The 11,295-nt window shown below is 36.4% G+C and overlaps 1 protein-coding gene across 4 annotated transcripts in view; it reads right to left on the bottom strand.

The window, feature by feature from the left end:
• Positions 1-439: 439 nt before the first annotated feature.
• LOC128171010 (uncharacterized) overlaps positions 440-11,295 on the bottom strand; it is a 555,905-nt gene continuing 545,049 nt past the window's right edge. For all 4 annotated transcript variants that reach the window (XM_052836772.1, XM_052836773.1, XM_052836774.1 and 1 more), the window contains 3 exons: positions 3,381-4,325; positions 2,888-2,970; positions 440-2,018 (listed from right to left, as the gene is read on the bottom strand). In XM_052836772.1, coding sequence (XP_052692732.1) covers positions 2,909-2,970; positions 3,381-4,325 — 1,007 coding nt within the window. In that variant the 3' untranslated portion in view covers positions 440-2,018; positions 2,888-2,908. The remainder of the gene's footprint in view (positions 2,019-2,887; positions 2,971-3,380; positions 4,326-11,295) is intronic.

An 11,295-nucleotide genomic window follows, 5' to 3' on the forward strand; every position in this document is an offset into this window, starting at 1 on the left:
TCGGTTGACAATGGTTGTCTCAGGGTGTCTATTTCAACAGTTACCCTCCCAAACAGGCACTATTCATATAATAGTAAAGTTTATATAACAGAATTTATTGCTCGATCATGTTACAATTATGGATTAATCTTCAGCTTAGGACAGATATGTTATCAATATAACAGTTTTTATACTAATACCCAGAATTTAACCTGTCAGTCAAAATGAAGTTCTTGAAACAACTTTGAGTACTTGGATGGAAAATTTATTTTGTAATTTGTTGTTGACTAGTCTCTATTGACATCTAACTATAGTGAATCCAAAAGGAGATTGGTTTATCAGTTATTTGGTTCGCCCCAATGAATAATTGTCTTGTTCTTGTACATAAAGTTACTGTATCATATTCTTCTTTTTTGTACCAAATATTACAGTACTGTCTTACTAAGAAAAAAGACAAAACTATGAATAAATATCACATTTATTGAGTGCTATCTACAGCTTGCTACAACTCACCAACAATAATGTGTATATAAGTATTATGTAATTCAAGGTTAACGTAAATAGACAGAAAAAAAATTGAAGAAAAAAAAAGCAGTACACTTTAACTTAGTTACAATATTGTTCAAAAACTATTTACATAAACACGAGTTTTCTATTTACATGATCAATATAAAGAAATGTGCTAAATCCACCAATAATATTCTTATTAAGGGCATTTTTAAAAATCTTATAATTATATTTACTGATATTCAATTAACTTTCAGAGAAAAGCATGTCAGGGGTCAACAACCAGTTCTAGGTGAAACTATCTAAAAAATATTACAAAAAGGGGAATAACTCTTTATTCGTTTGTAATTGAAGAACTCAAATTTGAGTTACTCCCCTTTGAATATGATGTTTAATCAATAAACAAAAGTTATTCTTTGCAAATAGGAAAAATAAAAAATCCTCAGATATAAGCCCCAATTTTAAGTAACATCTTTTTCCCATCACTAAATTACTGGGTATTATAAAAGCATTCAAAAGAATTAAATACATACTGTCAGATGAGAATTTACTACTCTCATACTAAGATATAACCGATAAGCCATGTAAGGGAGTATAAAAACTAATTACTGTAGAGTTTATGTACACATAAATAATCAAAATATAAATCCAAGTTATATGCACATCTCTGATATATGTACACATAAATAATCAAAATATAAATCCAAGTTATATGCACATCTCTAATATATGTACAATTGATCTACAAGACAACAACTACCTATCTTAAAAACTGTATGAAGAGTTATGAAGAGTTATCTGTAAAATGGGGGTACCCTATATGCAATATTCTGCGTAAAATTGACCAAGTTCAACAGCTGGTATTTTTTTATATAAATTTACAACAACAAAAAATCCAAGTTTTATGCACATCTCTGATATATGTACAATTGATCTGCAGTACAATAGGGGTACCCTTCTCGCAGCTGCCCGCCGACGTGCCCCTTTCACCATTTCAATAACTCGATTTCTCCTTTGGAAAACTCGGTTCAAACAATTGATATCAATGTAAAATGACAAATTACTATTTTGAACAGATAACATACTGTGAAATAAAAATGATAAGAGAATAATAAGTAATTACTGTATAGTTCATGTACACAAAACACAGGTTCAAATAATGGCGCGATATTTAAAACAAGTCCAGATATCGGTCACTCAGCGGATAATCCAGTAATATTAAATTTAAATTCTTCTTATTGTAGCAATGTTTCACATCAAATATGGTAACAATTGGCCGTGTAGTTTTCCAGAAGAAGTTCAAAATGTAAAATTGTAAAGGAAAGACGGACGACACACACCACACGATGACAGATAAAGACACATTGTAATAGGTTACATGAGTGACTCGGGTCAGTGCGTACTTGAAGATAATGACGTCATATTGCAGTGAGTGGTCTACGTAGCCAATGTCTGTTTTCTGTCTTCCTCTGTAAGGATTTCAAGGAAGGTGTTCTATTTTCTCCCCTCATGGTCAGGTAAAATTGGCCCATCTACAGGAAACAGAATAAACTAATGAATGATTTAGTTAGTGATCAACACCAGCATGATATTACTCAGATATCTGTGAGCCAATGCTCACTAGTAATACCCCCGCTCTGATGTAAATATACAAAATAAGCAAAGTCGACTTAAACAGGAAGTTGACGTCCCATTGGTACAAAAATAGATCCAAGCGAAAGGCATGCCTAAAAAAAGAATATGTTATAATGTCAAGCATATATGCGATAAATAGTTGCTGAACAATTCTTTACGTATTTTGTTTGTTTGAAAATTTAGGCAAAAAATAAACAAAAGTCGTCATTTAACAGGAAGTTAACATCCGATTGGTACAAAAATAAATTCTAACATATGGCATGCCTTAACATATAGTGTATTAAAATTTCGAGCACCTGCAACGATTAGTTGTTGAGAAAAATGCAACAGAAATTTTTGTTACATACAGACAGAATGAAGGACAGACAGACACACAAGGGTTAAGCATTATACCCCCTCCTCCTTCGGAGCGGGGGTATGATAACCATAAATGTTCAAATTGATAAAGATCTATCACAATTTTTAATCATTCAGGTGGTTTTTTTTTTCTTTCTTTTTTTTTATTAATATTCAGTTATTATAGAATTCATATGAATATCTGCTAAAAATTATGTTTAAGATAATCCATTTTAAGCAGAGTAAAATGTGTATGACATTCCACACTCAGCATGTTTGGATGATCACAAAGTGTGAAATAAACAGGAGTCAGTATTACAGTCCATGTGAATTATACACAGCTCAATTTCAGCTGCAGATGTTGAACAAAGTGACAAACAACATGTGTGGTTTTGAGAGCAGACTAGATTTGTACAGAAACATTTACAACCTGTCAATATCCAAGCTATCTCTATTCTACGGCTGGTGTTGAGCTGAATAAGGCGTCCCCACCAGGACAGGGTGTGTGTTGATCTACAACAAGTCATTAATTAGCTGTTAGTTAATTAACATATTACAGGTTATGCAATGATAGAGCTACATCTACAAATTAAATTGATTACATTGACACATCCTTAAATATTTATCTAATTATTAAAATCAATTCAATTAACTTGTACTAATTAACTAATTACAAATACATGCCTTATCATATTAATTACAATGACATTTTTTTCTAATTAACTAAATACAATGACATGTGACTGTACATCTAATTAATGAAATAGATACAGCTAACCCTGTAACAATGAGCTGTTTATATTGACAAACAATCACACAGATAAACATGTCTTACATGTATCTTATTGACTGATAATTAACACGGACTGTGTGTCTTAGTTTTCTATATCTAATTAATGTGAATGATAATGACTCAGACTTACCTGTCAGAGCGTCCTGTCTGGTGATATACCTGTATATAACCACCGTGTTGGGAAACTGTGATCCGACCCAGAGACGGTGAGTGTTGACATCATAACTCAGGCTGTATGGTGAGAATATCCCTGATGGTCTTATCAGTAGATGTGACAGGAACTGACCGTCCCTGTCTATCATCTGTACTGTTTTGGTTCTACCATCACACACCAGGATGTGTGACAGCGGGTCAGTACAGATTCCATGTGGCTGTAGTCCTGATCCTGATGGATGTCCTGTGTAGGAGAAACGATGTCTTCCTCCACGCTCTGTCACCACTACAGCACCAGACCAATAGTTATAGTCAGAAACCACGACATCCCCATTGTTGTTCTCTGTTATAGAGTTAGGTTTACTATACAGTCCCAGGTCTGTGTAGTCGTTCTGTATGGTTTGTGTGAGTTGTCCACTCTGGTTGTACCGGGTTACCTTGCCTGTATTTGTATCATCGTTATACATCCCGACCAGTACATCCCCAGTGGACGGGGACCAGTACACACACCGTGGTCTCCATGTAGAGTCTGTTCTCTCTATAAATGTGGTGGTTGTTTTCATATCCTTTGACAGTTTGTTGATGTTATAATCCTCATCTATATAAATCAGTTCACTCTCACTGTTCACTGTGTGTAATCCTCCATATAAATAACGACATGAATCTTCCACACGATGTAGAGGGACACCTGTTGTGTCTGTCAACATGAGATTGTTTCTATTACCACTGACCCAGACCCAGTCTGATGTCACACAGGAAATGTGATGACAATCACCAACACCTGTCAGTGTGAGAGAGTGAAGTAACGCGGGGGGAGACATCAGTTTCAGCAGACACTGGTTTCCTTGCTGTGGTTTTTCTGTCCCTGGGGTTGGGATTTCACTCAGTGACTCCATCACATCAGCAGTGGCTGGATTCAGATCTACAAACATCAGACACAAACAGTCAGATGGAACACATTGATTACAAACATCACATCTTGTATAATGATTGTTACAGCAATGTTTGTCTGTTATAATGTATCAATTATCAATTAATAAACATATATACATGTATTTAATTATTAATTCATTCATTTATTACAGAAAAAAATATACATATATATGTGATGAGTCAATTATTCAACAGACATGTCATGTATTTATATTTGATTATGTGATGTTGAATGTTTATAAATAAATATATACTTACATTATATTGACAAATGATAAAGATCATGTCCTATATATGTCTGACGTGTGACTACATATTATATAATTTACAATGATAATGACTCAGACTTACCTGTCAGAACGTCCTGTCTGGTGATATACCTGTATATAACCACTGTGTTGTTGTACCGTGATCCGACCCAGAGACGGTGAGTGTTGACATCATAACTCAGGCTGTATGGTGAGAATATCCCTGATGGTCTTATCAGTAGATGTGACAGGAACTGACCGTCCCTGTCTAACATCTGTACTGTTTTGGTTCTACCATCACACACCAGGATGTGTGACAGCGCGTCAGTACAGATTCCACCTGGATGAAGTCCTGATCCTGATGGATGTCCTGTGTAGGAGAAACGATGTCTTCCTCCACGCTCTGTCACCACTACACCAGACCACCAGTCAGACACCACGACATCCCTATTGTTGTTCTCTGTTATATAGCTAGGATCTCTATACAGCCCCAGTCCTGTGTTGTTGTTCTGTATGGTCTGTGTGAGTTGTCCACTCTGGTTGTACCGGGTTACCTTGCCTGTCTTTGTATCATCGTTATACATCCCGACCAGTAGATCCCCAGTGGACGGGGACCAGTACACACACCGTGGTTTCCATGTAGAGTCTGTTCTCTCTATAAAAGTGGTGGTTGTTTTCATATCTTTTGACAGTTTGTTGATGTTAAAATTCCTATCTCTATAAATCAGTTCACTCTCACTGTTCACTGTGTGTGATCCATATAAACCACTCCATGAATCCTCCACACGATGTAGAGGGACACCTGTTGTGTCTGTCAACATGAGATTGTTATAATCACTGACCCAGACCCGGTCTGATGTCACACAGGAAATGTGTAAACAACTACGGACACCTGTCAGTGTGAGATATTGATGGAACTCAGCACCAGACGTCAGTTTCAGCAGACACTGGTTTCCTACGCGTCGGTTTCCTCTCTCTGTGATTTGGATTGCACTCAGTGACTCCATCACATCCTCCTTGTTGAGTGACTCAGTCATGGAGAGCTGGCTGGTGTGGAGTGTAAGATGTATCTGGGGGAGGGCTGTCTTTATGAAGGAGAGGAATTGTAGCGCACTGAATGTGAATTCTGGCTGTACATATCTGAGTTCATATTCTTGAAGGCTGACAATATGTCTGCTCATTTCTATCATCTGTTTTAAACATCTGTGTTTGAAATCAAAGTCACAAAACACAATGTACTTTAAATCTTTTCTAACTTTGTTTATGAAATTCTTCAGTTTCGGGGCCTTTGTTAACATCTCTGATTGATAGAGGGAAAATTCTGTGTGACAGGTTTTGACATCAGTTTTGATTCCTGTCAGGAGAACAGGTCTGTAAAAGAGAGCCTCACTTCTGATGGTGTGAATGGTTCCTCTGTGTTGTTGTCGCTTTGTTTTATAGACTGTTCTAACATCTATCTTCTTGTGTTTTCTGTGTTGTTGGCAATTATTACAGGCAGGAACTTGACAAGGTTCACAGTACTTAACATAAACTTTGCTAGGATGTCTCACACAGATCTCTTGTGTTGGGATGTAGTTGATTTTATCACGGTGTGACACAACATCATGGTCTATTGTTTGGAGATCTTTTACATGGTTCTCTTTACACTGGGGACACAGATCACATGGACACGATACACAATGGTACTCTGTGTCCCCCGGACACTTAGAACACTTATGTGTACTATACTTGGAGCTTGCTGTGTCCATGATGTGGCGGTTTATGTCTTTGAATCACAACCTGTTGAATGAAAATAAACTGTTTTAGAATTATGCCACCCAGATTCCTTAAAAACTATTTAATGATATAATGGATTTATATAATATAAAATTTTGTGTGTAAGGAATACCTAATTTAAAACAGATTTTATTTTAAAATATATTTTCCATTCATAGATAAATGATGGCATACTACTATCAGATAACAAACACACTCAACTAGTAGATATTTTTTTTAACTCCAAAAACTCTGAGATTCTCTGCTAAACATTGGTGAATACTTTCCCCTCTCCTGTCTCTGTCTGTACCATACATTCACTGCTAAGAATACTTTTTCTCTCTCTCATTCACTGTTATCATACTCTCTATCTCTCTCTCTTTCTCTCCTAAATATGTACTTTTTTATTTCTCTCTCTTTCTCTCTATCATTCAATTTTTGATCAACATGTACTCTTGCTCTCTTTGTCTCAATATTTCTGACATTCTTCATTAAACATACCCTTGCTCCCTCTCTCTTTCTCCCCTCTCTCTCTCTCTCTATACTTTCTCTTCCTCGCTCACATTCATTTTTCTAAGCAACATGTTCAGAGGTTCTTCAATAAATACGCTCTCTCTCTCTCTCTCTCTCTCTCTCTCTCTCTCTTTCCTCTCTCTCAAATTCTTTGACGTCCGTTGATACCTAAATAACACTATCTTGACAATGATGCAAGGTATGTGCCACAACGGTAGCACTGTAAAACATACTAAAATACATGTAAATTAAATGCTGTTTTTCTTTACTCCAGGTAGAGAACAGACTATAACTTTATCAAAACACAATTCACACCTAATTATCAAATACATGTATATGTATAATGGGAACTTTCAAAACGATATATACTATACATTGATATTATTTACAGTTCTTACCCATGGACTAACACAATGACTACTGCCCTCATACCTACTTAAGAGATGTATACCATAATGTCTATGAATGACACACGACAACGAACTTGTGATAGCAATGGGTCTCCTGAATGACTCAGGTGACCTAAAAATACAGGGTTTAGCTACATAATACATGTAATAGTAACAATACATGACTACTATACCACATATATTCTTTCTTTGGTCAATTAGTTTACTGCATCCCATTACACCAGGAACCTGTAAAGAGACCACAAAATATTACAAACTGGTATATTCTAAATAAATATTTCAGTGACAATATCATATTAACTTCCAGCTTAGATGCATGTACATGTAAGTAATAAAGGTCAACATTGATTCATGAATGTATTTAAATAAACATTTATATTGATGCTGTCCTCAAGTTCAACCTAAATAACCTAAACCTAAATTCAACCTAAATATAACATGCACATAGAGGCTTAATATCCTACGTAAATGCTTTAATAATGGAAACATTAATTTACATGTATCTATTCAGAAATTCAACCATGCGCAATACAGCCCACCAGTTTACAATAATTCACATATTATTTTACACTTTAATGGACATTTAGTATTTTTTTTTTTTTTCAAACTGTCTACGCATATAATGAAAGCCAACATTGATTCATGTATTTTCATAAACGTTTAGTCTGTCAACTTAAAGATTGAATTGTACTAATATTTTAGACTAATGAGATCTAAAATCACATTGGCCGGTGAACAAAATTTTCAAAAGAAGAATCCTATTTTTCATTTATTTATCTTTTAAACATCAGTGGGTCCAATTTTACATCAAGGGGTCTGGGGGTCACCCAAGGTCACCAGTGGGTCCAGGGCAGAGTGGTTCTGTCTGATGATTGGTCACTCTGAAATCACTGAGACCTACATGTACCGGTACATGTTGTTTGTTGACATAAAACAACTCCCCACAGTTTTTACAATTTTAGGGGCCCCTAACAAAAATTTTTTCTGACACCAGTACACATTAATTTACTTCAAGAATGATTTAATACCAGAACACTGGCCCAAAGGTAGCCGGAATTATGTAGCCTGATGACCATGTTTGTCTTTTTCTACCTCTCATCCACTGTATCTATGTAAAACACAAATAAAAACTTACCCGTAGTCATTTGTACAAAGTTGGTTTGGAGAAAATTCGAGACTTTCCGTTCCGTGTTCGCTGGCATAATTAATTCCACAGGTATTCCCTATTGTACGATATAAACTGCATTTGAACAAACCTGTACTTTCATTTCTTACACGGGGAACCATTATCGATCTAAATGGGTAAAACTAGGGTAAAGGCCGGTATCTTCGGACAGTCTGGTGCTCTTCGGAAATCAGATTAGGTTGGAGTTTGAGCACCTTGACACGATCGTGTGAGTGAATGTGCATCGATTGTGAAAACAACAATACTTACGAAAAATCTAGAGTTCCGAATGATGTTATCATGTTAACAAAAGAATATAAAATAAAAACCAAGACGTAACAGAGGTCGGTAAATTCGGACAGCAAGTCGGTAAATTCGGACGGTCAGTCGGTTAGTTCGGACATTGATAGAAAATTAATAATTATGCGTAATATTTTAAAAATCTATTCACAGATATACGTATTATGGTATTGCATTGTAATTTAATTGTTTTAAAAATAATGGAATAAAAAAAAACATTTTGGATTTCTGAAAAAAAAGAATTGCGCTCATATATCAAATTATCCTTGTTCTTTATTTCGATGTTTCGTTTATTTGAGTAATGAAGAGAAAAACAAAAAAGTATCATTTTCATTTAATTTATCAACAATTTAACAAAAAAGCTATAAGTTATATACATGTAAATATATTTCATTTGAATTAATTCAACACCGGAAGGAAAACATTGAAACATCATGTAGTGTATAAATTCTAAGCTGTTTTTTTCTCTCTTTTAAGTTTGTTTTGTTCCCTCTTGAGTTTTCTGTTTTGTTTTTCCTCCTCGATTTTCTTCTTTTTCTCAGCAACTGCCCGTTTTTCATTAACAACCTCTACACTTGTAAGTAACCGATGCGATGTAATTGCGCGGCTTTTCTTTTTGGATTCGACTGCAGTGCGTGGGGCATTTACGGATGGAGAAAAGATTGCGTCTATGTGTTCATTCCAAACCGTGTCCACAGGCAGTGTAGCGACGCCTTCGTTGTCAGCTGTGGCAACCACCTGAATTTCGCCACTGTTAATCAGCTGTAGTAAATAGCTGGGATCATCTACTTCAAAATTCTGCGAAGACGGCGTTGTGGGCAGTGATGTAGTTTGAAGGGGAAGCTGCTCTAGAGATATGATGTTTGGCGTGGGCTGATCATGACTTACTGAATCAATAAGAGGCATTGTAGATGTTGCATTGTGCATGGGTTGTGACTCTGTTTCTGGCGGGATGGGCATATTGATGCTTGGAATATTTTCATTGTCGGCGGCACTTGGAGATGGCGGTCTCCCTAAAGCTGCCGGTGTTTCCGCAACGGGCATGCTTGTCTCGTAAGCTGAGCTCGGTAAATATGCCGATGTCGGAATCGCATGGGGATTGAGTGGGTAGATCCCACAGGCCCTGAAGCCACTCTGGATGTTTTCTTTCGTAATTGCAGCCTCCCATGCTTTAGAAAACATTTTTGGAAACGTCCATTTGTTTATTAAGTTACTCGGATTTTCAGACAAAAATTCAGAACAAACCCTGTTGTACGCCTTATTGAACGGACCGAATACAGTTCTGTCTAGGGGTTGCAAAAAGTGAGTGGTATGGGGAGGTAGTGCTAATATATGTATATTTTCCTCCGCTGCAAGTTCTAGCAAGCCGAGTGTTTCGTGAGATCCGTGGCCATCCAGAATGAGAAGTTGGGGTCTCTCGGGGCCACAGTGCGCTAGAAAAACCTCCCGAAACCACTGTTCCCCCAACTCCTCATTCATCCAAGCCTTTTCATTGTAGGTCCAAACTGAATTTTGGGGAGACTCGGCTGTGTTGAAGCCGAATAAAGACTTTTTAGTCTTGCCCTTCACTATAAGCATAGGGGGCATGGAATCCCCAGTGGCATTTACGCAGGCCATGATTGTAATATTGGACCTGTCATTGCCAGTGCGGCCAACAACAGATTTGCTGCCACGTCTGGCAATGACATTGACGGGCGTGTGCTCTAACTGCTTGCCGGTTTCGTCGCAGTTCCATATATTTTCTGGTTTCTCTTGCAAATCAAGGTTAACAACTATTTTAGATAGGTCTGCGAAATACTTATCTACTACACAGCCATTAAGCATTCTTGCACGTACTGTGCCGAGCTTTTCTGGCTTCCTTAACGCAACCTCGGGGTGCCTTTTTTTCAGACCTTCCCACCAGTGTTTAGATGGTGTGAAGTTTTTGAAACCTGTAATTTTGTTCCTTTTACAAAGAACAGCAGCTCGATGAAGGAGTTGTTTTCTTGATATACCGAAACCCTTCTCAGCACTTTCAGTAACATTTTTAATAATTCTTTTTTCAATTTCGTTCGAGAGAACAGGCTTTCTCCCAGGCTTTGCATCGATAGTAACTCGTTTCGTCACTCTGTCGTGCAAAGTTGACTTGTGTACATTAAACTTCTCCGCGGCTTTTCTTAAAGACAGAGCCCCCGATTGTACAGCTTTTACCGCCTGCTCCATAACTGAGGGGTCATTTTTTTGGTAGCTCCCCCTTGTTTTTGCCTTTTTTCTGGCCATGCTGAAAGAAAATTTTCCCTATTAAAAAAAAACAATAAAAATTAATAGCATCGGAGACATTTAAAAAAAATCAACATAGATGTATAATTATAAAAAGCAAACGTTACTGAATAATTAATTATCTAGAAAAATCTGGAAAAAATATAATTGCAAATTGTTTTTGAAAATGTTTTACCGTTAATAGACTTGATAAATTTTCAAACTAACGATAAAAAATTCACTTTCTATTTTTCTTACATTTTAAAAAAAATGTCCGAAATTAAATGACTTTGAAAAAAATTCGTCCGTTAATTTCGGACACTATAAAAT

This window comes from Crassostrea angulata, chromosome 2 (genome assembly GCF_025612915.1).
Source record: "Crassostrea angulata isolate pt1a10 chromosome 2, ASM2561291v2, whole genome shotgun sequence".
Classification (NCBI taxonomy): Eukaryota; Metazoa; Mollusca; class Bivalvia; order Ostreida; family Ostreidae; genus Magallana; species Magallana angulata.